Here is a 27,709-nt window from a genome sequence, read left to right on the forward strand (position 1 = left end):
CAAAACTCTCAGAATCTCTTCCTTTACTTCTTCTTTCACCTCCTCTGACCATTCCAATTGATCTACCCCTCCTTTGTCTTTGCTTTCCTGTACCAAATCTGGAAGTTCAGGCCCACTTCCCTCAGGGAATAAGGTAACTTGCAACACCTTTGCATCCCTGGTATGATAAAGTTTCAACATATTTACATGAACCACTTTGTGTTTGTTTAATTGGTCTGTGGTAATTACATACGTCACTGTGTCAAGCTTTTCCCTTATGGTATATGGTCCCTCCCAGTTAGCCTGTAATTTATCGTGTTTCCTGGGTATGAATGCCATAACCATATCTCCCACATCATACATACGTTCCCTGGCTGTTCTGTCATACCAGTAACTTTGCTTCTCCTGAGCTTGACTCAAATTCTTTTGCACAACTTCCATCATTGATGTTAATTTGCTGCGGAAGTCTAATACAAAATCAACTACAGATGTTTTGTACTCTCCCAGGGTTCCTTCCCATGAATTTTTTAACAGTTCCAAAGGTCCCCTCACTTTTCTAGTGAACATCAGTTTAAAGGGTGAGAAGCCTGTTGACTCCTGAGGGACTTCTCTGTATGCAAATAAGAAGCACCCCAAACGTTCATCCCAGTCTTGTGGGTGATCTTGAACATAACTTCTTATCATGCCCTTCAGAACCCCATTGAATCTCTCAGTCAATCCATTAGTGGCTGGATGGTAAGTGGTTGTCTTTAGATGTTTTAGACCACAACACTTCCACATACATTGCATCACTTCTCCCATGAATACACTGCCTTGATCCGTCAGCACTTCATGAGGGAAACCCAGCCTCATAAAGATTTTTAACAAAGCCTCTGCCACTACAGGGGCTTCTACGGATCTTAATGCTTCAGCGTCTGGGTACCTGGTGGCAAAATCCACCACCACCAATAGATATTTCTTGCCATGCCTTGTGGGTTTGAAAAAAGGGCCCACCAAATCTACTCCCACTCTATAAAAGGGTTGTCCAATTATAGGAAGGGGCTTTAAGGGTGCCTTAGTCTTTACTCCACTTTTCCCCACCTTTTGGCATATACTACAAGATAAACAATATTGTTTTACATCTTTAGAGATATTTGGCCAAAAATAGCGTGCAGCCAATCCCCTCTTGGTCTTCTTTATTCCCAGATGTCCTGCACATGGGACATCGTGGGCTACCTCTAGCAATCTGGTTCTGTATTTGCTAGGTACTATCAGTTGCTTCACTGGTTCGCATTCATTCTCTCTCTCAGCAGGCATCCACAGTCTATATAAAATCCCATTACACACAATTTGATTCCTCAGTTTGTCAGTAAAGGGAACCTGTTGTGTCAGGGCTTGGTCCTTTATTTGCTTCAAACTTGTATCTTTATCCAGCTCTTCCCTGAACTGCTCTGCCTCTTCACTAGAGACCATTTGATACAGTTTGTCTCCTTCAGCAGGCCTGCCAAGGGTTGCTATGGTGACCTTAGGCTTGATAACAGGTTCTACCCTGTTTTCTTTAGCCCCTTTTAACATGGCTTCTGTTTCTCTGCCAAGTTGTCGTCTGGTTACCACATATATTTTTCCTTGTGCCCCCATTACATCTCTTCCCAGTATCACTGGTTCTTGTTGTTGGGCATTAATACCTACTCTATATTTTTCCTCTCTGCCTCTCCACTGTATGTTTACTAGGGCCATGGGTAAGCTTTCTGGTCCACCCCTCACTCCTTGGATAGTCACCGTTTCCTGAGGTAATATTTCCTCAGATTTTATTAAATCTGGCCTCAGAAATGTCTGAGCAGCACCAGTATCAAGCAATGCCCAATAATTTGCCCCTTGAACACACACTTCCTCTCTTAGACTCGTATCAAAGTCTTTTACTTCTGTCCAGTTTATCTGGCAGAATTGAACCTTTCTCGTTTCCAGCTCTTTTGGTTCTGTTTTCACTGCCCTTCCCTGAGCAGGATTACTAATGGGGTTGGCAACCTCCACATTGAAAATGTAGGTGCCCCGGTCTACCACATTTATAGCATAATTTCTCCTCCATCTTAGGGTATACAGATCCACTCTGTGCTGTCCTGTGTCCTTCAGATTTTATTGGAGGACTCCCTCACTGTGGTACCACATCCTTTTTGCCGCCATTATATGGTCTGGGTTTAAACTCTCTTGATGTTTTCCCCACCCAGCCAGTTCTATTGGAGGCAAAGTGATCCGCCATCTCTGCGGCCTCCTGCACCGATGTAGGGGAACGGTCTTTGACCAGGAGCCTTATTTCTGGTGGTAACCGATGGAATAATTGATCCAGTATCATGAGGCTTTTCACCTCTTCCACTGACTGTGCTTTGGCACTACTCATCCACTTTCCAAATATATCCATCAACTTTGCTCCCAGTTCAACAAAAGACCTCCCTGCTTGGATCTGACAGTTTTGGAATAACTTTCTAAAATAGTCAGGTCCCAGTCTGAATCTTTTGTACACTGCCACTTTAAACTCGGCACATGTGACGGGCCTGTCTGAGGGGAAATATTGGTATACCTCTGCCAATTCCTCTTTGATCAGGTTTGATAAATATTGCATATATTTATCCTCCGGTAGCCCCCACATTTGAGCTGCCTTTTCAAAGGTGCTGAGGTAAATCTGTGGATCTTGTCCAGACTCAAACATTGCAAAATCTTTCGGTGTCACCTTTATTTTAGTTTCATTTCTGTCCTTTCTTGTTTCATCAGAATGAAACTTCTCTCTTTCAAATTTTAACTTTTCCACCTGTATCTCAGCATCCAATGCTCGTTGCTTCTCCCTCTCCTCAAACTCCATTCCCATTCTCTCAATTTCCAACTCCCTCTGCTTGTCTTTCTCATCAGCCTCCCTCCTCAATCTCTCAGTTTCCAACTCCCTCTGCTTGTCTTTCTCATCAGCCTCCCATCTTAACTTCTCTCTCAAATACTCTATATAAGCGGGATTGCTTGAATACCCTTCTGGGGTCTCTTCCCTGACAGGTTGTTTTTGCTGGACAGTTATAAAAGCTATCAGTGCTACCCGCAATTCGTCTACTCCTTTACCCTCGTGAGGTAAATTGAACGTTATGCACTTCTCCACCAGCTCCTCTCTTTTCATCTTTATATATTCAGCCATGGTGTTGGAGTTCACTCACTCTTTGCCACACACTCTTTGCCAGTCACTCTCACAAGTAATCTTTATTTGTTATTTCTGTTTGCCACACCACTGTTAGGGACTCTCTTTTGTCCATATCCCACCGCTACAGCCACCACCTGTGACGCCCTTCCCTGGTTCTCCCTGTCAGGTTCCTACCTGCTCGTGGCTACTGCCTTTCACTAGACACCACCAGGGACTCCACCAGTCTGGACTGTCCTTTTTTTATGGTTTCTCTCTCCGCTCTAGCACAGATCTCACTAGATCCCCCTGCTAGGCAGCACCACCAGTCACGTTCTATAACCAATGTTCCCAGAGACTTTGTCTGAGCCTCTCTCTGTCTGGTTACTTTTGTGACTCTGTGCTTATGCTGTTCCCAACCCCCTTGTATCAATGTAGATAACTCATATAACTCGGGGTTGCTCTGGATACTTGTAATGTTATTATTCTCCTCTTCACCGCTGCCACCATTTGTTACGGTTGCCCTTCAGCCTTGGTAATTACCTTACCCTTCCTTCTGGTCTGTGAAACCCCAGCCAAGGATCAGGCCTTTGGTAAACCAAAATAGTATTTATTAAATAACAGAAATAACAAGATTACTTTTCTAATGGTACTTAAGCATATGGTTTCATCTATTCCTGTGATACTTGACTTATCATTAACTAGAACTCCCACTCCCTCTTTCTCCACACTCTCCTGACATCCACCACCTAACACCCACCAAACACCTCCAAAACAACCCACAACACCTCTCAGATTCAACTGTCATTCTTCCATTTATACTCTCAGCCATTCAAACGCTCAGCCAATCATCCAGCATTCTACTGCTCATCTACTCCCCCTTCTCTTTCATTCCACTTACCATGTATCTTCTAAACAAACAGCACTTACCATATTTACATTAATACAGGAACATCACACATACACAAAGAGCTTTTGCTACATAGTGCATCCCCCAACAGCAGGCCTTTGTCAACCGGAAGTCCTTCTTCTGTGTAGGCTTAGCGTTCATCACCATCACCCAATGCTTGGCAGGGGGAGTCATTCACTCTTCTACTGGGGACCTTTCCAGACAACTTCAGAAGGAGTAGTTGGTAAAGACTGTGGTGCAGGATCTCTGGAACAGGAGATGGAATGGGGGAATATATAACACAACGTTTAAGCTAGTGTTAAAGGATATGCTTTTCCCAATCTGCAAAGCTGCCAAAGAGATCTTCAGGCAAGATGTACTCTTCCAAAGTACAGGGTTTAAGGATGCTATAATTACCATCCAGAATGTTGGCTCCATTGACATTCTGTGAATGTCAAAAACTCAGGAGATACCGTAGTGAATGTTGTCATCTAAATGTCATTCACTGGTGTACGCCTAAGAAGTAAGGAAACTGATGTTTTTGGACATGCATGAAATCCATCTGGGATTATCAGCATTCATCCATCATTTTGGATATTCACTAGGAACATGGTTAACTCCCTTTTATCTAGTCAGACCTTTGGTCCATCTAGTTCATGATTTCTAGACTGGCAGTAGCTCTCCAGAGTTTCAGACAAGGGCCTTTCCCAGTCCTAACTGAAGATGCCAGGGATTGAATCTGGCAAAGCTGTGGCCTCACATTGAGCTAAGCTAAGGAAGCTCATTACACTACGGCTTCCTGGATTTAATATTGGAAGCGAGAGGGAAAGCCGCAAGAAGGGATTGCCATTTTTATTTCATCCTGTGTCTCTAAACTACATAACGAGCAGAATATTAACAGGAAAAGCTTTCCCAAGGCATAGACAGGCAGCAATGGGGGAAATTACTTAGCTGAATGATGCCCATGATGTAACTTTTATGGCATAAGACCTATATCAGAAAAAGGTGTTAACTTCAGAAGTGAGCTTAAATAAGGAAAGTATTGGTGATGATAAATTTTAATTAGATTTAAACACAAATGATAAACGACTCAAAATCAGTAGCAACATGGAATAGTGGAACAGAGCTATGAACGCAACCTCCCAACACCGACATTGCTGCTACTTACCTGGATAGGGCTGGCGCAGGGCTCCCATGCGGCCCCAACCTCACTGTCACCCCCTCCCCGTCCTGGTAAGCAGCAGCCATAGCAGTGTTGGAAAGGCAGCTCCATGGCTTCACCCCACCACATGCACCACAACTGCCCAAAAGGGTATCTATAGCTACTAGCCAGAATGGGTATGTTCTACTTGCCGTGTGGGAACTGTGTGCTTCTGAATGCCAATTGCTGGGAATCACAAGTGAGGAGAGTGCTATTGTGCTCAGGTTCTGCTTGTGGGCTTCCCATGGGCATCTGGCTGGTCACTGACACAACAGGATGCTAGACCAGATGGGCTACTGGTCTGATCCAGCAGGGCTCTTCTTATGTCCATCAGTACAATTGTCCGGATTCCCCACCACTTTTAATTTGTCCCTGTTCAGTAAGATATGATTGAATTAATTGCTCTAAACTTTTTTCTCATACACAAACAATTTTCATCTGAATTGTAGATTTATTTACAGCATAATACAGACGACAGCAGAATAAGTGAATAGGATATGTTTTATAGCATCATCTACTGGCAGCAGTGGTGAAAAGCAAGCAACTTGTACATTTCATATTCAACAAAGCAACTTGGTATCATTCTAATCTAGCAAGCAAGCACTGAGGCGGCCTTTCTAGGCAATTATTTTATCAAGTAATAAATGCATAGCTGTTGCTTCCAGGTGATTCAAACATATTTCTTTTAGGTGGTTTATTTTTTATTTAACAAACTGTCATTCATTCATTGGCAATCACTCGTGGCCGAGTAAGATTGTCTTCCAGGGTAAGGTCTTTAACAGTGGGTCCATAAGTGACTGTGAGAGGCCAATTCTGGATCCACACAGCCTCCCCACAGTGAGGACATAGGTTTCCAGATGGAAGATGGTCACAATGAGGATTTGCTTGATGTGCCTTCCGCTTAGCTCGTTTGTCCCTTTTGCCCTATACTCGTGCTTCTTCAAAGTCCATAGCACCTTTGACAATGGCCGACCTCCAACTGGGACGCTCATGGGCCAAGGCTTCCCAGTTCTCAATGGTCATGTTACATTTATACCATTTGATTGTACATAACACCTCTAAGAAGTTTACAAAAAAAATAAGAAAACATCAAAACTATCAAAAGACAAACACAGGAATTAAAGATTTCAAACTATAATTAAAAACAATAGCTAAAAACAAACTAAAACACATGTCAACATCTGCATATTTGAATAAGTTTGCCTGTGAACAAAAATGTTTTAGCAGGTGCCAGAAAGAATACAGCAAAGGCACCTGCCTGATGGCAATAGGCAAAAAGTTCCAAAGTGTAGGTGCTAAAAATTAGATTTCTTACAAGTACAGAACAAGTATTACGTGCCCCCAGCACTCTCAAAATTTGAAATGTGACAAACAGTTCAAAAAGGCTGGCAACCCCTGGCCTAAACTAAGCACCCGGCTATGCAGTGAGGAGTCAAATGCATTATATTATGGCATAGGACTACTAGCCATAATGGCTGTCTTCTGTCCCCACTGTCCAGGGTGGTATGCCTCTGAATGCCGGTTGCTGAGGATCACGAGTGAGAAGAGTGCTATTGCACTCATGTCCCACTTGTGGGCTTCCCATAGGCATCTGGTTGCCCACTGATCCAGCAGGGTTCCTCGTATGTTCTTACACTAGAAGTTTTTATTCCTGTTTTATCCTACTGAGATAACAACCTTTGTTTCTGTAAACAAAGAGCTCCCTTGCAAAAGCAACGCAAGACTTAAATCAGTGAATCAGCAGCGTTGCCCCTGATTAAAGGATAAAGCTAGCAGGGTGGCATGAAGAATAAATTAATCCACAGGCATTTAAAGCCCAATAAATAGCTGCCAATTAAGCATTTATCCTTCATCCTCTCCAGTTGGAGACTCTAGTTTAATCCTAGCGTAAATTTTCGCTCACTCAATTATAAATTCTTAAATTTGAATTAGAGCTCTGAGTGAAAATTTTACACCACAGTGAATACTAAGTCTCTCCTCTCTCCGCCCATTGTAGGACTGCATACTGCCCTGAAGTTTGCAGACGATGGACCGTTTGGAATCGCATCCTCCAAGGTTGTAGTGCTGGGCTCACACTTTCTTGGGAGTCAGTTCCATACAAACGTGCTATCGATTATCTTCACTACACCGCAGTAAACTGTAAATATTAGTCAGCACTCTAGTGCTTTGGGAAATTACTAACTTCTGTCTCACCCGTGAAAATTCGCCGGACGGCTGGGGAGAACTATTAATATTCCTTTGATTTAACAGCTTGGAAAAGAAACGCCTGACGACTTGCTACGCTATGTGTCACCCAATAAGAACACGAGTTTCTCTTTACTCCCGTCTCCGATTTTAAGTGGCATTTGAGAGCCGTTTCCGGGAGAGCGTTAGCACGGGAAATTTGAACTGGAAAAGGGGAGCTGGTGGCTTTTTTCTACAGGTAGGCCTGAGGTGGCCCCTCGATGTGGGAATGGGTGGTCTCTCTTCGGCAGTGGGCGGTGTGGGAGATTCGTAAGGGTCGGGCAGAGTTGCTGCGTTTGCAAATGGAGCCTGGAATTCGTCACCGATCGCCCCCCCCCCGCAACTTTTGGCAAAATTCTACGGAGCGGTTTGGACTGGCCCGGAGAGCGGACGCTTGATTCTTGCTTTAAGGAGAGAGCGGGTGCAAGTCTCTCTGCCGCGTTATCCAGCATAGTGAGGCAAATTTATCAGCCATCAGTGGCGGCTGGTGGCTCCATGTCAGTGGGGCAGTGGAATCTGTCCTAGGATTTATTCTGAACTTTCAAGAAGCTGTCCAAGGAGCTTTCAGTTCCAGTGCCTTGGTCACCTCCTCCAAAGTTCAGACTAAAACCCAGGACAGATTCCACTGCCCTACTGACATGGAGCTGTCAGCCATCCTGTGTTGCTGCTGCTGCTTTCTTCCACCCACTATAGCTGTACACATCACGCATTTGAAGCACATGACTTCCCCCAAAGGTTCCTGGAAACTGTAATTTACCTCTGGCACAGCTACAGTTCCCAGGATTCTTTGGATTAGGTCATATGCTTTAAATGTATGATGTGAAGGCTAACCTTTGTAACTAGGAGACCTTAAGCCAGGGAAGGGGAACCTGTGGCCCTTCAGCTATCATTGGACTTCATCTCCCATCAGCTGTAGCCAACATGGGCAATAGTCAGAAATTGTATGAGCTGTAGTCCAAAAACATCTGGAGGGCACCTGGTTCCCCATTCCTGCCTTAAGTAACTGTCTTAAGCAGTACTTTTGGTGCCACACTGAGTGGAAATAGCTTTTCCTTCTAGGGCCATTATGGTGCACATGAAATTGAAATTTAGGAACTGTAGAGGGCAAAGGGTGGGTGTTGGGATTTTATAAGGCAGGGGTGGCTAACTTTTAAACAAAGGGCTGTGTTCACCCTAGGCTAATCCGTGGGGGGTTGCATGCTACTAGTGGGTGTAGCCACTAAAGAATACTGTATGCTGTGTGTATTTGCCCCCAAAGGAGAAACCATAAAGGCTGCCCTGTGCAAAGATGGTCGCTTCATACCTGAGCTAGAGGAAAAAGACTGGAAACTGATGGAAGGTAACAAGGCCATACCTAACACTCATTCAGTTAACAGGTTATCTAACAGGACCTTTTATGTGGAAGTGGAGAAACATGCTAAATCTGGTGGTGGTCCAAATAAGGAATTGGTTCCTCAGGCCTCTCAAAAGCTCAGAACCTTCCATTATTTTAAACCTCATCTCCTGGACTGCTATCCTAGCTTGAAGAAACAAAAAGACATCATTGATGACTTTTTTGCAAATGCCAAGAAGCAACACAAGCAGCCAAATGATATCCTGAAAGTGTACAAAACACATTACAGCAAGGAGATAAAGAATGCCACTCCAATTAAGATGGTAAAGATCCAGGCTAATCTCAGTCGTTCAGTTGGGTATATAGAATGGGGCATTACTGGAAAGGAGGGTTCTGCCACTTGCTTTGTTTTATGCAATAGATACATACTAACCTGCCACCATGTGGTAGGGATGATAGTTGGAGATGGGATTGAAGAAAAGGAATGGGCAGTCAAAATGAGCAAGTCGGCCCGTGTGACTTTCTCCTATGAAGACAACCATCCTAAGGAAGAAGACTGGTTTTCACTTGAGGAGTGGCTTGAAATATCAGATAAAGATCTTGATTTTGCCGTCCTGCAACTGAAGGAAAATGAAAATGAAAGCAAACTTCCAGAAGGCCTGGTGCCATTTACTTACCCTCCACCATTTGTTGGTATTCTTTACATCATTGGTCATCCAGATGGAGAAACAAAGTCTCTGGATAGCTGTTCTGTTGTCACTGTATGTCAGCGTCAGCAGGAGTGTGACTGTCGTTATCAGCAGGGCCAGGAGGCAGAATGCAACAACTTTAACTGTGGCTACCATGCCGAGGGTAGCCGCTGCATCCATATGCTCAGTCCAAGAGTTTACTCAGAAGTAATCAATAAACTTGATGTAGTTACCTATGATACCTCTTTCTTCTGGGGATCATCAGGTTCACCTGTATTTGACAAAAATGGAAACCTTGTTGCAGTGCATGCTGCTGGTTACCATTATAGAGGCAAATCCAAGCAGCGCAGCATAATTGAATTCGGCTATTCAATGAAGTCAATCCTTTCAGTAATTGAAAAGAAACATAAATGTTGGTATGACTCTCAAATTGTTTCTGGTATACAGACTGGTCCTGATACAGGAGAAGCTGCCTCAGGTGAACCTATGGAGATAGATTAAAATATCTACCGTCTATGGTGCCCCCTGGTGGTTGTGGAAGAGCACCTTTTTGGCAGAGGCACCTGGCATCTTTGTCTTTCCTGTGCCATGTTTTTGTGTATATCTATATTGGGATTGTGTATTGTGGAGTCTATGAATGACTGTTTGTTTGGTCCTTAGTTCTTCTTTCTTGCTTGCCTCTATCTGCCTTGCTTCATGCAGTCCACCTAAACTGAAGGCCACAAGCCCTGAAGGTGCTGGAGCATCAGCTTTGGATAGGTAACTATGCTTTTTCTTGATTTAATAAGCTAGGGAGGTTAGAGCTAAAATGCACAAGTAGTGGGGTTGGGATATATATATTAACATGCATGCACAGACACATATACATACAGTGCCTTGCAAAAGTTATCAGACTCCTGACCAATGCTCTCATATTGATACAGTTCAGTGATACATCTTTGATACATAAGCACATTGTTGTTGTTGTTATGTGCCTTCAGGTCGATTACGACTTATGACGACCCTATGAATCAGTGACTTCCAATAGCATCTGTCATGAACCACCCTGTTCAGATCTTGTAAGTTCAGGTCTATGGACCTGATTCCTTTATGGAATCAATCCATCTCTTGTTTGGTCTTCCTCTTTTTCTATTCCCTTCTGTCTTTCCCAGCATTATTGTCCTTTCTAGTGAATCATGTCTTCTCATGATGAGTCCGAAGTATGATAACCTCAGTTTCATCATATTAGCTTCTAGTGATAGTTCTGGTTTAATTTGTTCTAACACACAATTGTCTTTTTCGCAGTCGATGGTATGCGCAAAGCTGTCCTCCAACATCACATTTCAAATGAGTTGATTTTTCTCTTACCCACTTTTTTCACTGTCCAACTTCCACATCCCATACATAGAGATCGGGAATACCATGGTCTGAACAATCCTGACTTTAGTGTTCAGTGATATATCTTTGCATTTGAGGACCTTTTCTAGTTCTCTCACAGCTGCCCTCCCCAGTCCTAGCTTTCTTCTGATTTCTTGACTATTGTCTCCATTTTGGTTAATGACTGTGCCAAGGTATTGATAATTCTTGACAAGTTCAACGTCCTTTTTGTTAACTTTAAAGTTACATAAATTTTCTGTTGTCATTACTTTAGTAACTTTGGAAACCCTATGAACAGAATATCCAAAATGCTCTCATATTACTGAATTACAAATGATACATTGTAATCTCGTTCTGTTGACCTGGAGGCTAGGCACAACTGTTGTGCAGTTTGCCTTGGTGTAGAGCAGAGATAACCAATGCGGTACCTTCCAGATGTTGGACTACATCCCCCATCATCCCTGACTATTGGCCATGCTGGCTGGAGCCAATGGGATCTGGAGTCCAATAACAACCAAAGGGCACAATTTTGGCTACTCCTAGTTTAGAGATAAGAGTGGGAGCCCTTTTGAAATGGCTGCACTAATGATACAGTGTGTAAACGTGTGTGCATATATATATAATTTATCCAAAATGTTTGTTTTGCCAATGCAATCTATAATCTTTTCAATGCTATTCATATTTTTATTCTGTTGTTGGTTCATAATCTCATTAATCATTGATTAGCATATGTAAATATATATCAGATTACTTTAAGGTATTTTCTAAATTACTTTAAGTTGCTGTAGTTTCAAATATTTTTGTTTTATTTTCTATCAGTTCATTGTTTCATAACACCATTAAGCTTTGTACATCAATAAACCAGTGAATTCATTTCAGTTATAGTTTTGAGTTTGTGGTTTTTCTGTAGTTATGCTTTACTCCTCATTCCACTGGGTTGCTGTTGAGCAAATTAAACACGGATTGAATGATCCTATGAATGCTGATGCATAGGCCAGAATTTGACATGATGTGCATGAGCCCTGATTGGATCTCCTGATCAACAGTAGTATCCAATGATGTTCATCTGCTTGTGCAATGAGACAAGCCTGCATAGGACAAGCCTTCTCCCCCCTGCATGCCCCCAAAATTTGTTCTGTTGAGTTCCCTAACCCTCTGCAGCAGATTTTAAGGATGCACGGGATGCTGCAGGGGTAGATGAGAAAGGAGAAGCCTGGCTCCTTGAATGAATGACCGCTCATATGACATTGGACTTTACCCTATGTTTTTAATTACAAAAAAAGCAAAGGCAGCCATGTTGATCCACAAGAAAAAAAAATCCAAAATCCACAACTGGGCATTACTTTTATTGGGAGCAAACAAAATGTCTCAAAAGTGTGCAGGCCTTTGAGTTCTTCATTTGTTTTAAAGTGTTTTACATGGTTGAATTCTATGTTACCCAGGGAACTCATGTTATCGATCAATTAACAAATAATGTCTCCCAGAACATACTATTTCACATAATGATTGGTATACAGGTGAATGTAGATTAGTAGGTTGCCACATTATTGCCTAGTCATATGTATTAACACTGCCTTTGCTTCCACTTGTGCTCTGCTTATATATCTATAAACTAAAGGAAATATTACAAAGATGCTATAGGTCTCCAAAATAAATAAAACCTGGTAGTGCAGCATCCTTGAGTTTTTTAGTCTCAGGGAACTGAGATGTGCTATTCTGTAATTTTATAATTTGCTTATAGAGTTTAGGGTGTATTCATATGCATTCATCTCACTGATAATTTAATGCTGTTCTTTCTATTATTGAACTCATTTAATAAAGCTTTCAGTTCCTGAATCCATCCTGTTGCCTCAATCAACTTCAGTTTCTTTCATTTTAGCATTGGCAACAGCCCTGAATTAGGAAACTCACTGAAGGGGTAGAACGTGTACCTTAAGCTTTACTCCCACTTCCTCTTTTACTGACTCTGAGATAACTGATGGGGCAGACATGGTTATATGAAGGATCACCAGAAGCAGACAACTGGGCGTAGAAAGATCAGATGAGAAGGGTTCAAAGGAAGAGAGATTCTAGATTACAGCTAATCTCTGTACTTGCATACATATAGTTTGTAGTCAAATGACATCCTAATCTTTTTGCTGTCATTGGGCTGCAGCATTTAGACTGCAAACAGTGCAGAAGCACATTTATCGACTTAGGTTAATCAATGTTTAAGTATAAATGTTTGTTAAACTGGGGTTTTCCATAGCTTTGAAACATATGTGGGACAAATGATTTTTCCTTTTGGGAAGTATATGAATGTACAAGCTTGCTGTTGAAAGCATATTGCCCCTCGAGGTTTGAGACAGGAAGTGAAAGGTATCTGTTGACAACTGCAAGTGTTTTGCTAGCTGAGACTTATTCACTTGCTTATGAATCTTCAAGCCAGATTCCCCAGCTGAGGGGAATCACTGTTGTCTCCTGAATCTCCCAACATTGTATGTGTATGGTTCCCATATAACTGTTGCAGGACTAGAGTTTGTCATCCTAATTCTAAAGTGGAAGTTTCTCTGGGGATGAGGAATTATCTGCACAAACTCACACAAGTGGACTGTGTGAACTGTGGACTGTGTTAAACAAAACTATTCTGTAGTAAACCCATTTGCTACCGGGTCAAGTTCAAGGTTCTAGTTTTGGTGTACAAAGCCCTAGCTTGGGACCAAGATACCCAAAAGACTGTCTTATCCCTTAAATACTCAGTTGATCACTGTGCTCTGCAGGTGAGGGCCTCCTGCAATATCATCTTATCAGGAGGTCCGTTCTGTACAATATAGGAAACTGACCTTTAGCGTGGCGGCACCTACCCTGTGGAATTCCCTACTCTTGTGGTGTAGTGGTTAAGGCAGCCTTTCCCAACCAGTGTGCCTCCAGATGTTGTTGGATCAAAACTCCCATCAGCCTCAGCCAGCATTGCCAATGGTCAGGAAAGATGGGAATTGTGGTCCAACAACATTTGGAGGCACACTGGATGGGAAAGGCTGGGTTAAGGTGTTGGACTACGACCTGGGAGACCAGGGTTTGAATCCCCACATAGCCATGAAACTCACTGGATGACCTTGGGCCAGTCACTGCCTCTCAGCCTCATAAAAACCCTATTCATAGGGTCGCCATGAGTCGGAATAGACTTGAAGGCAGTACATTTACATTTTTAAAATATTAGACAGGTGCCATCTCTGATCTTTTTGGCTCCTATTGAAGACCTTCCTCTTTCAACAAGCCTTTTAAGTTGAAACCTTGTCCCAGTCTGCGTCTGTGTTGGAATTGCTTTTTAATATGTTTTTAAACTTTTTTTAAAATAAATGTTTTTAAACTTTTTTTTTAAGATGTCTTGAAATTTTTTTCAAAGTTTTTGAAGATGTTTTGTTTTAATGTATTTTAAAGTCTGTTTTTATGTTGTTTTAAAGTGTTTTTAGTGCTTTGGTTTGGTTCCCTGGGCTCCTGCTGGAGAAAGGGTGGGATCTAAATAAAAAAAAATTAAAAACCAGCTCACCTTTGTTACTTCACGCATAGCACGGTGGGGAGCTGATCCTGGCATCTGTACTCATAAAATGTATGTCTGCAAATGTGTGCAGATTTTTTTTTAAAAAAGTAATGTATGAAGTGGCATGTTCAGGTGCCACAGCACTTTCTGAAGTCATCCAGTGCAGTGCCTGGTTTTATCTCAGACATCAAGTTCCCCAAGACTAGCTATTAGCAGTAATGGTATTAAGTACTTTAACAGCCATTAACAGTCAATCACAAAGTTAAATGGCTGTCTTCTTGCACTAGTAGCAGCCCGAAATAGCAAGCTTTTTCCTTCATTGGTTGGCTTCAAGTCTTTCAGGCACAGGCTGTTATTGAATTCATCAATAGCTCACCTGGCAACATTACCACTCATAAAGCCATGCTCAATGAAAGCAAATCAAAAAGCTCATTTCCAGGACATTATTTCATTGCAATTATTTTCACTGTTGGCATGTTGAATTACCCTGTCTTTGAAGTCTCTAACATAGGGTTACGCCTTGCCTGTTTGAAGGCTCTCAGCTGTTCATATCAACTCTTGCTTTGAACTGAACCACTGTAGGTTCTTACTGAGACTTCACCTGTGTTTTATTGACATATCCTGAGGATAATAATAGCTAGTGACGTTATCTTTATAGAACATCTTAAAGGGACTCCCTCATGGTTAGGTTGCCTTTTTATTGTAGCTTTAAGCATTTCTTATCACTTTAAATCTGCAGGAATCACAGAGCTGGGGTTTAAGAACATTTGCTTGAATTGCCAGGATTGCATCCATCAGTTGCTAGTACATAAGCCCTAGGTTATAGCAAACATCAAGATAAAATAACATGCATTCTATATAATAAAACCAGCTGTACAGTTAAAAATATTTTTAGCCCGCACACTTAGAACTATATTGTTGCAGTCTTCACATAAAGCACAGAGGTAATAAGAAAGGAGACGATAACCCTAAATGATGTGATGTGTTTAGATTCATTACTATATGGATGTGGGATTTGAGGTCAGCAATCCTCAATAATTGGGAGAACTGATGTACAATCTGCAGATGCACATTTCTATGACAGGGAGTTTAGGGTTGTAGTAATAGTGCTACTGCTAGTATCACAGATACTCAACTACACTACAACTCCAGACTGACCTTTATTTTAATTTTATTTTGTAGTATGGCATTCCAAGCAAATGGAGACTCCAAGGCCATTGGGCTGCAACACAGGATCTGTATGGCAGAGCAGAAAGCTCTGTCTTTGCAGCTAAAAGCAAGTAGTAGTGGTGGGGAACATTTCATGATAATTCTCACCAGCTAAAGGGCTGCTATGATGCTACTGGGGGCATTATATGGACTATCAAGAACACCATGGAAGCTCTGTCCTTGTGGCCCCACCTTTCCACTTTGAAAAGGCCCCTTGCATTTCCCCACCAACCTTAGTCTGACTTCAGTCAACCCCTAGCTGCCTGTCTTCTTACATACAAGTAAGAGTGGCACTGCCTGTAACCTTCTGCCTCTTTAGAGTCTGTTTTTTCTGGTAGAACCCAGGAAGGAGGAGGATGGTGACAAAGACAGAATTAGTTGGCTCTGTCTCCTTTTACTGCTACTACTCACAATGGCTATGTTTTACCTTTGCTGTCGGAGACAGTATGCCTTTGAATACCAGCTGCTGAGAACTGCAAGTGGAGAGTGCTGTGTGCTCAGGTTCTGCTTGCTGGTTTCACATGGGTAACTATCTAGTTGCCCACTGTGAGGACAGGATGCTGGTGGGCCTTTGACCTGATCAGCAGGGCTCTTATATTGTTACTGCTGGTCTCCCTGCCTTCTGTCCTACCAATTCCAATGGGCACCAGGCACCACTGGTGTCAACCCTCAACAACACCAGTGTCTGCTGTCTGCCATTTGGTGAGTGTAAGTAATGTGTCTAACTTCCAGTTCTAGAATAGGAAAAGGGAAAAATTGCCTAGCGCTAGAGGCTTGTGAGCTCAAGACTGGATGCCTTTGCAGAGAAGCATATAGTTATCACTCATAGGCAAAAAATCTTGCGGTTTAAGAACGTACATAGAGCCCACAGCTATTCTATCAAACTTTAAAAAGCAGGGAAATTGGGCAGCTATAGTGAATGCACCGGGGAGCAGGAGAACTGACCTCTCTGAGATATTGGACTGCCCTACAAATTTGTCAAAATGCAAACACGATTTGGGCTGGTCTTTCACAGTCCAATCCACTTGCTGTGTAGCTTGGAAGAATTTGGTAATGTGTGCCTCTGAGCATATGGTGAGTGGTGGCAACACCTGCCATCTCCAAAGATAATTATATTTTTGTATGTGTGTTGGTGTTCTTCTTACTTTGCTTCTTTCCTGTGTTACTAATGTTTCTACAGAGAATCTAAATTAGAAAATTTTATTTCCCTCATTATTAGAAATGTGTCAAGTTTATTTTTATAAATTTCAATGCCTTTTTATTGGCCAATGTCATATGATGGTGACGACAGCCTTTTGTGTTTCAAATTGGAGGTTATATTCTATTTCTATTTTGGGTACATTAACAGTTGAATTTGAAACTGCAGTTTGATGTAAAATCAGAACTCCACCTTGTGGTTTTTCACATTACAATGTTGCAAGAACACCTGCACTTGGCTGACTTTCTCTTCACCTTAAAGATACAGGATCAGTCTCAGGCCCTGAACCTGGCAACCCTACTTCCCACCCAAATTTAAAACAAAGCTGTCCCTGGCCACATCCACACCAGGCCTTTATTTCACTTTGGACAGTCATGGCTTCTCTCAAAGAATCCTGGGAAGTGTAGTTAGTGAAGGGTGCTGAGAGTTGCTAGGAGACACCCTGTTCCCCTCGCAGACCTTCAGTCAGAGTGGCTGACTGTTAAACCATTCCCTCAGGGGAATAGGAGTCTCTTAGCACCCTTCACAAACTACACTTCCCAGGATTCTTTGAGGGAAGCCATGACTGTTTCACATGAAATCAAAGTCTGGTGTGGGTGTGGCCCTCTGATTAGGCAAGCCCAGCAGCTGTGAGGCTTTTAGAACTCTGACAGTTGGTTCTTATTCTTACTGAGCATGCTCCGTGCTATCATTGGGTTCCAGCCAAAATTTATTAAATTAATTAAAAATCAGCCAGGCATTTTTAAAACTTTTAAACTGCAGCAGATGAAGGTCAGAGTATGGGGCAACGTCAGTATTAGGATTACAGGTACTCTGTGAACATGGCTGATTTTTAATGAATTTCAACAGATTATAACTCTCAGAGAAAAAAGTCCAAAAGGGCTCTGAGGTTTTTCTCTCTCTTTTTACACTTTGAACTGTCTATTCTCTCTGACTGTTTTGTGTATCGCCATGAAAATTGACAGGGTTGTTAAGCAAGCGTTTCTGAATTCAGGACTATAAGTTATGTAAGGTTTTGTTTTGAAATGAGCTTATGGGAAGCATCAGAATGGCATGGGGGTATTTTCAACTGCGGAATGTGAAAAATCCCCGCTGGCTATAGTATACAGCCATTCTCGTGGCTGTATAATAAGCCTACCTGCTCTTTATTAGAATGGGAGGATCTTCTCTGTACCTTGACAGTAACAGAAGCATGATTGGTCAGAAAGCACGAGAGAGGGCTGTCTTTGTGGTTCTGCCAAGGCTATTTCCTGCCAAAGGAGGTTCATTTTTATTTTTTTATTATTAAATTTATATCCCACCTTTCCTCCCAAAGGAGCCCAGAGCGGCGCAGCAAACACACTAATGATAAAACATCTAAAAGCATCTTTCAAACCATTCCAATACAGATGCAGTAGTGGCTAAATGTAATTTTTCTCAATCTGGAACCATGTACGCTTGTCAACAACGTGTTGTTTTCAGATCAGTACTAGATTCTGTTGCACATAAGAGTCAGTGTGGTTACTCAATATGCATCTGAAAACCTGCCCCATGATTAGGTTACCCATGCCTTTTCCTCCCTGCACATCCCCCAAGTGAATGAAGAGGGAAGTGGTGGTTGTGATCTTGGTACACCCACCCACAACATCATTGGGCAGGTGTGGACACACATCCCATTGCCAGAACCACCTACATCTGTTTATACCTATTTTTAAATGGACACAGTGTGGAGTAATGCAGAATCAATAGCAATGCGCTTTTATTTTCAGAATGAAACCAGTTTCTCAAGAAGTGGCTTTCAGGGGCAAAAAATATGCAACAGATCTAGATTGTGTTTGGACTACACAGAGAAAAATAAGCACTCAGTCTCCATCTAGAATAAAATGTTGTACATACACAGCCTAGGAAAGATCTCAGTTTAAAAGATTTGTTGAAAGAGGAAGGTCTTTAGTAGGTGCTAAAATACAACAGAGATGGTGCCTGTCTAATATTTAATGGGAGGGAATTCCAAATGGTAGGTGCCCAATGCTAAAGGTCTAATTCCTATATTGTGCAGAATGGATCTCCTGATAAGATGGTATCTGCATGAGGCCCACACCTGCAGAGTGCAGTGATTATTGGGTATATGAGATGAGACAATCTTTCAGGTATCCTGGTCCCAAGCTTACAGGGGTTTATACGCCCAAACCAGCATCTTGAAATTAGTCCAGTAGCTAAGTTGACCCCTCTCTCATGACCTTTCACCACCTGGCTAAAACATTCTTGTTCAGGCAGGCATTTGACCTGCTGAGCTGATTAGGATTGTTGGGGTTTTTTAGTAAATTGTTCCTAGTTTTTTGATAGCTGCTTTTATCTGTGTAATGGTTTCCCATTTTATTATCTTTGTAATCTTTATGATATATCTTATAATTGTTTTTAATGTTGTAAGCAGGGCTGTGGAGTTGGAGTCATGGAGTCGGAGTCAGAGTCAGAAGCAATTTTGGTTGGAGTCGGAGTCGGTAGAAATGTACTGACTCAGACTTCAAAATAAAATTATTTTTAATATTAATATTAATATATTAATATTAATACATTAATATACATTTGCCATTTATGAAGGAGTCAGAGTTGGAGTCAGACAGTAGAAAAATTAATATACATTTGCCATTTATGAAGGAGTTGGAGTCGGACAGTAGAAAAATAGAGGAGTCAGAGTCGAAGGTTTGACATACCGACTCCACAGCCCTGGTTGTAAGCCACCCTGAGCACTGTGATTACAGTGGAAGGGTAGGGTATAACATTTCTTAATAAATAAATAAATAAATAAATAGGTTTTTTTTAAAGCTGTATATAAAGAGAGAAGTCATTGACATGGTTCTTGGGAGGCTATGAATTTGACATGCATATTATCAGGTGAGTGTGTATAGCACTACAATTCTGAGCCTCTGGAACAGTTAGAGTGGAATATCTCTTATCCAAATTTTATACATGTTTATTTAGCCTTTTGATATTTTATCGGATTTACTCACCAGTGACTAGGCATAAGTTTGCAACTTTCATTGTACAGTAGAGCCCCGCTTTCTGGCGTTCTGCTGATGCGGCGGCTTTCAATCAGGGGAAATTCCCTGTTTTAAAGCCCATTTTGACATTTTCGTGCAACGCGACCCATTAAAATCAATGGGTTCTGCTTTACGGCGGGGGCCTGGTCCCTAACCCACCGTATAAGCGGGGCCGTAGGGTTGCGTCGCGCGAAAATGATGTGAAAATGCCGCAAAACGGCAAAATCAGCTTTAAAACGGGGAATTTCTCGTTTGAAAGCCGCTGCATCAGCGGAACACCGGAAAGCGGAACGCCAAAGCAGGGCCCTACTGTAGCAGAAATATAGAAACAACAACTTACAGCAAACTGTAGTTGAGTCTAACATGTATTAGAGCTAACTATGCAATGCAGTGGTTGTTTGCTCACTGCCCCCACAGTAGGCATGCCTCTTAAGATTTCAGGGAAGTAACAATTGTGTCTAACAATCAGATCACTCACCCAGTATGAACCAGTGTGTTTGGGCCACGCACATGTGAGAAGCATGAATCTATAACAACAACAACCAAAGCAGGACTGCCAACCCTACCTAAATAGGGACGCAAGTATACTCTATCATGCACCCAGGCTACTTTTTGTGCCATTAGATATGAAGTGCATAGAACTCATGGCATGGTAATGGTTGATTTTGTGGATTACGTGTAAAGTTGGCTCTGAATGCTTGGGATTGGAGAAGGATTCGTAACAGATAATTCTACTGTTCAAGCTTTCTGGAGAAATGCTAGCTTTTTAAAATGTTTGTTAAGTACTTGTAATGTGTTATCCAACTACTTTTGGGTGTGACACAAAAGTCTCCCTTTCTCTCCTTTCCCTATTAACATGTAGTTTTCCCTACAACATGAACTGGTAAGATCATGCATCCCCTGCACAACTGCTACATATTGACTATATTATGTTCTGTAAGTCAAGGATAACACTTCTGATGAAGCATAGTCAACAAACATTCATGTCAAATTAGCCTTGAAGGTGCCTCAAGATTCTTTGTTGTTTTTGCTACAAAAGACTAACATGGCGACTACTCTGGAAAATATCTAGATATCTAGAAAGGTGTGCTTTAGAGATGATAGTAATGTTGCATTTAAAAGTTACACAATTGTTTAATATGAAATTGATGGTCACTGGACCCATAGAAATAGTTTGTCCCTGCCTCTTCCTCCAGACTCAGCTGTGAAGGAACTACTCTAGTATCAGACTGCTTCACCTATTTTCATATCTGAAAATGCTGGAGGGTACTTGAAGCTGCAGTGAAAAGCAAAATCAGCAGGAGGCATGACAGATCGCGAAAGCATGAGCAAAAGTGATTCTACAGACAGGTCTGTCAGTACAAATACGTACTGCCGCTCCTTGCTGGTGGTGGCAATTGATTTGCAGCCCCGTGTTCTGAGTTTGGTGGTTCAGTCCCACCTGCCGTCGCTGTTGGTTTTGTATGGTCAGCAGATGGCGCCCTGACGCCGGCCAGAGGGGTGGGCTTAGGGGCGGGGGTCCGAGCATGAGGTAATGGTGGTGAGAGGAGGAGGCAGCTCGTGTGCACGAGACGTTGCGTTCCTGGGGAGCTCGTGCTGCGGCTTCTACTCCAAAACCTTGCGAAGGCAGGGAAGTTGTAGCGGGCGAGGCTGCGGGTTGCAATAGGCAGGACTGAATTGCCAGGGCCGTGCAATGGGTTATCGTTTCTCAGCTGTGGAAAGGGGACATCGCGTTGGGTGGAGGTTTGCATTTCTCCTGCTGTGCCGAGCTCACCCGGATTCCTCGTAGAAAGGAGACGGACAGAGAAGCAACAGGGAGGTGGAGCTGGAGCAATTGCTGCATCTAGTGCACAGGGAGGAGGGGGGAAACCACAGCATCAAATTCCGAGAAGGGCTTGTTCGGAAGGATCCCCCGTGCAACTGCGGAAAGAAAACCAGGAGTAGGAGGAGATGCAACTGGTGTAACTGAGTAATTACCGTACAGATAGTGAGAAATTCCCTCGGAGCCACTTTACAGAGCAAATGACGGAACCTGCTTTTCTAGCTCGCTGAGTGGATGAGTCCTTGTTATTTTTTAAATGCATGGATTTTACAGGCAGTGAGGCAAGAGTACTGAAGTAGGTGGGATGAAACCTTTAGAAGCCTTTAATTTTTTTTGGTTTTTGCATGAAGCAGGAACCAACAGATTTGAGACATTTTTGAACCACACAAAGCCTAAATATTAGCTGCGAGAGGTGTTTTTTTTTTAAAGAAAAAAAATCTAGAACTGATCCAAGGAAAAGCCTGCCAGCCAGTGGCCGTGACGTTGCAGAGTTTAAAGGGGGTAGATGAAACCGATCGGACATTGACTGGGCGAAAAGGGGCTCCGGGCGGTGCTTGGGATTTGAAGCGCTTGCTTTCTTGGAGAGACTGTTAAAAATATGCTGCTGGCTTCCGCCGTAGTGGTTTGGGAATGGCTGAACGAACACGGACGCTGGAGACCCTACAGCCCCGCAGTGAGCCACCACATCGAGGCGGTGATCCGGTCCGGGCCAAGAGTCGGGGGAAGCGTCGTCCTGGGCCAGGTGGACAATCGGCTGTCGCCTTATATCATCGACCTGCAGTCCATGCACCAGTTCCGCCAGGATACTGGTGAGTGTGACCCTGCGTCGCCGACCCCACCACGTTGCCTGTGATCCGGTCCCTTCCTGTCCGGTCCCATCTCTCTCCCTTGGCATGTTTCACTTCTCTCGGTCCTGACAAACCTAACAAAGGCCTCATTGAGGGGCAAAGCTCTGAGACCGGGAGACGTGTCAAAAGCAATCTATGTCAGGATCGGTTGTGGGATCAGTTTCTCGATTGCAGAGTTCCCTATAAAACTGGCAGTTTAAGAAGGGAAGGGGAGGGGAAGGCGGGATGGGGCAGAGACAGATTGCGAGACTTAAATTACGCTTCCTAGCCCTGGCGGAGAACTCCCGAATGCGTTTGGCAAGTCAAGGTTCGAGACAGTGCACATTCATTACCACCTTGATGTCTTCGAAGTTTCCCCCCTCCTCTTAGACAATATTATGCCTCGGCTTAATGCGAGTGTGTATGCCGCAAATGTGTCCAAGCTTAGGACATCGACTACTATACTTGCATGCACACCCCGTGCATCTTCATATCCGAAAGTGCCCGGCCTTGTTCTTCACAAATGCCTTGTTTAGCCTTCATAAACCCCCAAGCGCTTGCATATCTGCAAAAGAGCAAATGTGAGACTGAAATGGCAAGAGAGGCTCTCTTGCAAACACTTGGGTCAAAGGTGGGGGGAGGCGGGAGGAGTTTACTTGGGAGTCGCCTCCATTGGACGCAGCTATGCTTACTACTCAGTAAACATGCATAGATAGAATTGGGCTGCATGTTTCTCAGAGCAGAGATAAAGCGCAGCGGGATCAAGGAAAAGAGTGTAAAGAAAAATTGGATACAGTGGAACTTTTTTTTAGGTTGGAGCAAGGCAAACAAGTAACTCACAGTGGCGATTGCCCAGGGAAACGAGAAGGAATCTTCCATGGATGTCACTCAAATCTTTGCACTGCATTTTAAGTGGTCAGGACTAACTTCTCCCCACAAACCTGTCTCTAGACTTTGTTGTTGTTGTTGTTGTTGTTATGTGCCTTCAAGTCAATTACAACTTATGGCGACCCTATGAATCAGCTACCTCCAAGAGCATCTGTCATGAACCACCCTGCTCAGATCTTGTAAGTTCAGGTCTGTGGCTTCCTTTATGAAATCAGTCCATCTCTTGTTTAGCCTTCCTCTTTTTCTGCTCCCTGCTGTTTTTCCCAGCATTATTGTCTTTTCTAGTGAATCATGTCTTCTCATGATGTGTCCAAAGTATGATAACCTCAGTTTCATCATTTTAGCTTCAAGTGATAGTTCTGGTTTAATTTGTTCTAACACCCAGTTATTTGTCCTTTTCTCAGTCCATGGTATGCGCAAAGCTCTCCTCCAGCACCACATTTCAAATGAGTGGATTTTTCTCTTATCCGCCTTTTTCACTGTCCAACTTTCACATCCATACATAGAGATCGGGAATACCATGGTCTGAATGATCCTGACTTTGGTGTCAGGATCTAAACTAAACTAATAATAACTAATTCAGATTAGAATATCCACTTCACCTATGAAATGGATTGAAAGGCAGGGGCAAATACACTGTGTACTTACTTAGCCAGGGTGATTAAGAAGTTGTTAGGGAGTAGCAGCAAATCCAAGTGAAAAGATCCAGAGTGTTCACCCGGAGGGTTCTAGTCCTGTTGTTGTTATGTGCCTCCAAGTCGACTGTGACTTATGACGACCCTATGAATCAGCAACCTCCAAGAGCATCTGTCACAAACCACCCTGTTCAGATCTTGTAAATTCAGGTCTGTGGCTTCCTTTATGGTCCTACTTCATCCCAAAGCTTTGCAGAAACAACGTGTGTGTTTGGGTGGGTGGATGTGAATTACTGGTTGTTTCCAAAATAAATGTTTAGGGACATTAATCAGGCATGTATGCTGACCTTTGAACTCTGTGCGGAAATCTGGGGGAAGTTGTTGCCATTTTCTGTCAGTTGACCTGCTGTCGACTGAACACCACCACCCCACAAGGCCAGAATAGTAATGGACACCAGTGTGATACTGACTGGAAAGCTGAATAAAGTCATGCTGATCAGCAGTTTCCAAACATAGGCAGAGATGTGGGTGGTGCTTCAATGCTACTGCTGCTCTTCCTCCCATCCCCCCCTTTAGTACCTTGATCAAACAATTCACCTGAGGGCTGAATGCCTCTGGTTAAAATGTTATTGAAAAACCTTCAGTGAAGCAATTGCAGTCTCAAGGTTGAAAAAAAATAATCAAGTGTAGGTGGGGAGAGAGTCTGAGAGCTGTCTTTGCTGACAAGAGGAAAATACCCTGGGAAAGCCATCAGTCTCCTTGGCTGGGAATCCTTGTTTGCTACTGCCAGTGAGCTCACTTCGTGAAGAAATAAAGCTATTGGATCAGGAGAGGAGTTGGGAGGAGATAACAGGTGAATCAGGCCACCACAGTGCATAGGAATGAGAGCCTCCCCTTATGGTGCAGCAGACTGCATATTGGATATAGACTGAAACTAGGCGAGGGAGGAAGAGAGACTGAAAGCCAGACAGAGGAAAGGGACAGGAATATTTTAGGGGAAGATACAAACCTAACAGAACAAGTATGAGAGAAGGAGCTTTACCGCTCCTTTAAGGGGGGGCAGAGTTTTGAGGGGAGGGGAACACCACAAGAGACGTACCGTCACTTTTCTAACTTTGGGTGTGTAGGAGCTGGACATATTGTTAAATATTCTATTCCCAAGTATTATACAAAAGAGCACAGAAACGTAAGTAATAAATCAATAGTCATATGGTCATTTGATCTGATCACTCCAGCACTGAAGCGAAACCTAGATCTGCTCTGCAGTTTTGAGTGAGTTAATTTTTAAGTCTCCTCTGAGTAGAATATAAGTACATTTTACCTTGTATTTATTTTAAAGTAGGAAGTTTTTTTCATGACAAACCAAAGTTGGTTCAGCTTAAGTATGAAGCAAATCAAAATCGGTAGAGTCCTCAGTCACCTGAAAACAGCCTTCACCAACCTGGTGCCCTCCAGATGTTTTGGACTATCATCAACTCCAGTCAGCAGTGTTGCTTGCTGGGGCTGATGGGCATTGTCATCCAAAACATCTGGAGCAAACCAGGTGGGCAAAGACTGCCTTAAAGAATGACAAATATATTGTGGCCTAAGCTTTTGTTGACAAAAGCCCACTTCATCAGACTATTTATTACTATTTATATCCTACTTTTCAGCCAACAATGGCTTCTGAAGCATCTTACAGGTATAATTGTTGTAAACCGCCCAGAGAGCTCCAGCTCTGGGGCTGTATACAAATGCAATCAATCAGATAGGAAAACATAAAATCAATGGAAATCAGTTAAAACATAAAACAAATTTAAACAGTGGCATAAGACTTAAAGAAATCCAGCCAGCAGCTAAAGCAGTTACTTTACTCTAGAGATTTTAGATTGCAAGTTCCTTGAGGGCAAAGACCTATCCTCTTGTATTCTCTAAAGCACTACACACACTGATGTCAGTAACTAATAATAATATGGGAGGAGTCACATTCTTCAGATACACAGAACCAAGACCTATAGGGCTTGAATTGTGCCTGGTAACTTAATGATAACCCGGGCAATTCTTTAAGAAAAGTATGTGGTGTCTTCAGCTGGTGTCTGTTAGGAACTTTGCCATCACATTCTGAATTGTGTGTGATTTCAGACTCTTTCAAAGCAGCTCTTCATAAGAGTGCATTGCAGTAGTTTGGTCTAGAGCTTACCAAAGGATGAGTCACAGTAGCCAGATTTCTGTTGTGCAGCAGCACTCCTAGTCACAGATACCACCTGACAAACCTAGATCCAAGAGGACACCTGAGCTATGAACAGATCCTTCGGGAGAGGGTATGAGCTCATTCAGAAGAGGCCTGTCATCTGGATCAGGGGTGGGGAACTGGCAGCACACAGGCCAGGTGCAGTCTATGGGGCCTCCCTGTCTGGCCCACAGACCTCCCCCCCCAACAGCAGTTAGGCTTAAAATCAGGTTCCCATTGGAGGCAAGCCCAAATATCATGTGTGTTGGGATGTGCAGGGATGTGCATCCCAGCTGGGGAGCAAAGGGTTAATATTTCCCAGTTCCAATCACCATGAAGATCAACCCACCCACCCCCGGCTTGAAAAAAACTAAAATGCCTTTTTCAAATCATAAGTGTGTGTGGGGGGGAGAATTGAGAATGAGTGGTGTGTGTATGTGATATATATGTATATTTATATTCCTGTAAATGTGTGTGTGTATGTGTGTGAGCTGTATATGTGCCAATTCAGGCCCTGCCTATTTTGACCCCCCTTTTATTTTGGCCCCGCTTATTGCTGGCAGTGTAGCCCCCCGGAAGGTTGGCCTTGAGGCAATCCAGCCCTCTGACTGAAAATGGTTCCTCCTATCCTAGATCAGCCTGTCCAATCACTATCATCAAGTTATGTGGATTAAGCTTTATGCCTTATTTAGCCCATAATTAATTCCTGCCTCACTGGGATACAAAGAAAGATTGTTGGAGGTCATCAGCATACTGATGGCCCCAAACTCTGAAGACTTCTCCCAGTAGCTTCATGTAGATTTTGGACAACTTGGGGGAGAAGATGGAACCTCCTGGCACTCCACAGGTTAATTCCTATAGGGTGGAGCAGCAGTCCCCCAGCAGCCCCTTCAGCTGCTATCCTGTCATTTAGAAGTAGAGCCTTTCAGTCTTGAATGCTGAAGGCTGCCTGCAAGGTTGATGACACTGAAGGCTGCCTGCAAGGTTGATGACTGATAATACTGAAGAAGCCCACAAGGATCAACAGGGACATACTCCCTCTTATTTGTCTCCTGCTGAAGTTTGTCAGTTAGCATGACTAAGGCAGTTTCAGTCCCAAAAACAGGCCTGAAGCCAGACAGAAATGGGTATAGATCATATTTGGGCATCCTGCACACCACATGTGGTCTTCATGCTGCCTGCTTTGAGTGCCCATCGTGTCTCCCCGACACAGAATTTATTGCCACAAAATTTTGCTAGGTGTGGTGGTAGAGTGTCATGTAACCACCCTCCTCCCAGCCCTCCAAAGAGCTGTGACACGACCACCCTGACTGACTACCCACTGGTACACGTGGCCCACAGGGACAAAAATATTGCCCCTTTTCTGGCCTACATGCAGTACATGCAGTAGATTGCCCTCTAGAATCATGGGAATTGAGTATTCTGGAGCCCTTCCAAAATGAGGCCTGGCTTCATTGCCTCTGCTGCACCCCTTGAAGCCTGGCCTTGAAGGCAGGCTGTGAAGTGGAAGGATTCATCCCTGTGGTGCTGAAGTTGCCTCCCTTACAACTGTGAAATGAAATTTCATCTCAGAGCCTCTCTTCC

At 43.1% G+C, this 27,709-nt stretch overlaps 2 protein-coding genes across 4 annotated transcripts in view; both read left to right on the forward strand.

The window, feature by feature from the left end:
- Positions 1-5,192: 5,192 nt before the first annotated feature.
- On the forward strand, positions 5,193-11,661 carry FAM111A (FAM111 trypsin like peptidase A). The gene is made up of 4 exons (XM_061612744.1): positions 5,193-5,231; positions 7,597-7,621; positions 8,681-10,203; positions 10,425-11,661. The coding sequence occupies exons 1-3, from the start codon at positions 5,193-5,195 to the stop codon at positions 9,943-9,945; spliced, it is 1,329 nt and encodes a 442-aa protein (XP_061468728.1). The 3' UTR covers positions 9,946-10,203; positions 10,425-11,661.
- A 5,853-nt stretch (positions 11,662-17,514) lies between these two features.
- The window catches only part of DTX4 (deltex E3 ubiquitin ligase 4), a 55,664-nt gene continuing 45,469 nt past the window's right edge, over positions 17,515-27,709 (forward strand). The window contains exon 1 of one of the 3 annotated variants that reach the window (XM_061609706.1): positions 17,515-17,535. Coding sequence is in view for 1 of the 3 variants with exons in the window: in XM_061609704.1 (XP_061465688.1) it covers positions 22,165-22,375 (211 nt within the window). In the remaining 2 variants the exon portion in view is untranslated. Of the gene's footprint in view, positions 17,536-21,262; positions 22,376-23,439; positions 23,461-27,709 lie in introns of those variants that run through there. The other 2 variants (XM_061609704.1, XM_061609705.1) reach the window with 2 other exon arrangements.

This window comes from Rhineura floridana, chromosome 2 (genome assembly GCF_030035675.1).
Source record: "Rhineura floridana isolate rRhiFlo1 chromosome 2, rRhiFlo1.hap2, whole genome shotgun sequence".
In the NCBI taxonomy this organism is placed as follows: domain Eukaryota; kingdom Metazoa; phylum Chordata; class Lepidosauria; order Squamata; family Rhineuridae; genus Rhineura; species Rhineura floridana.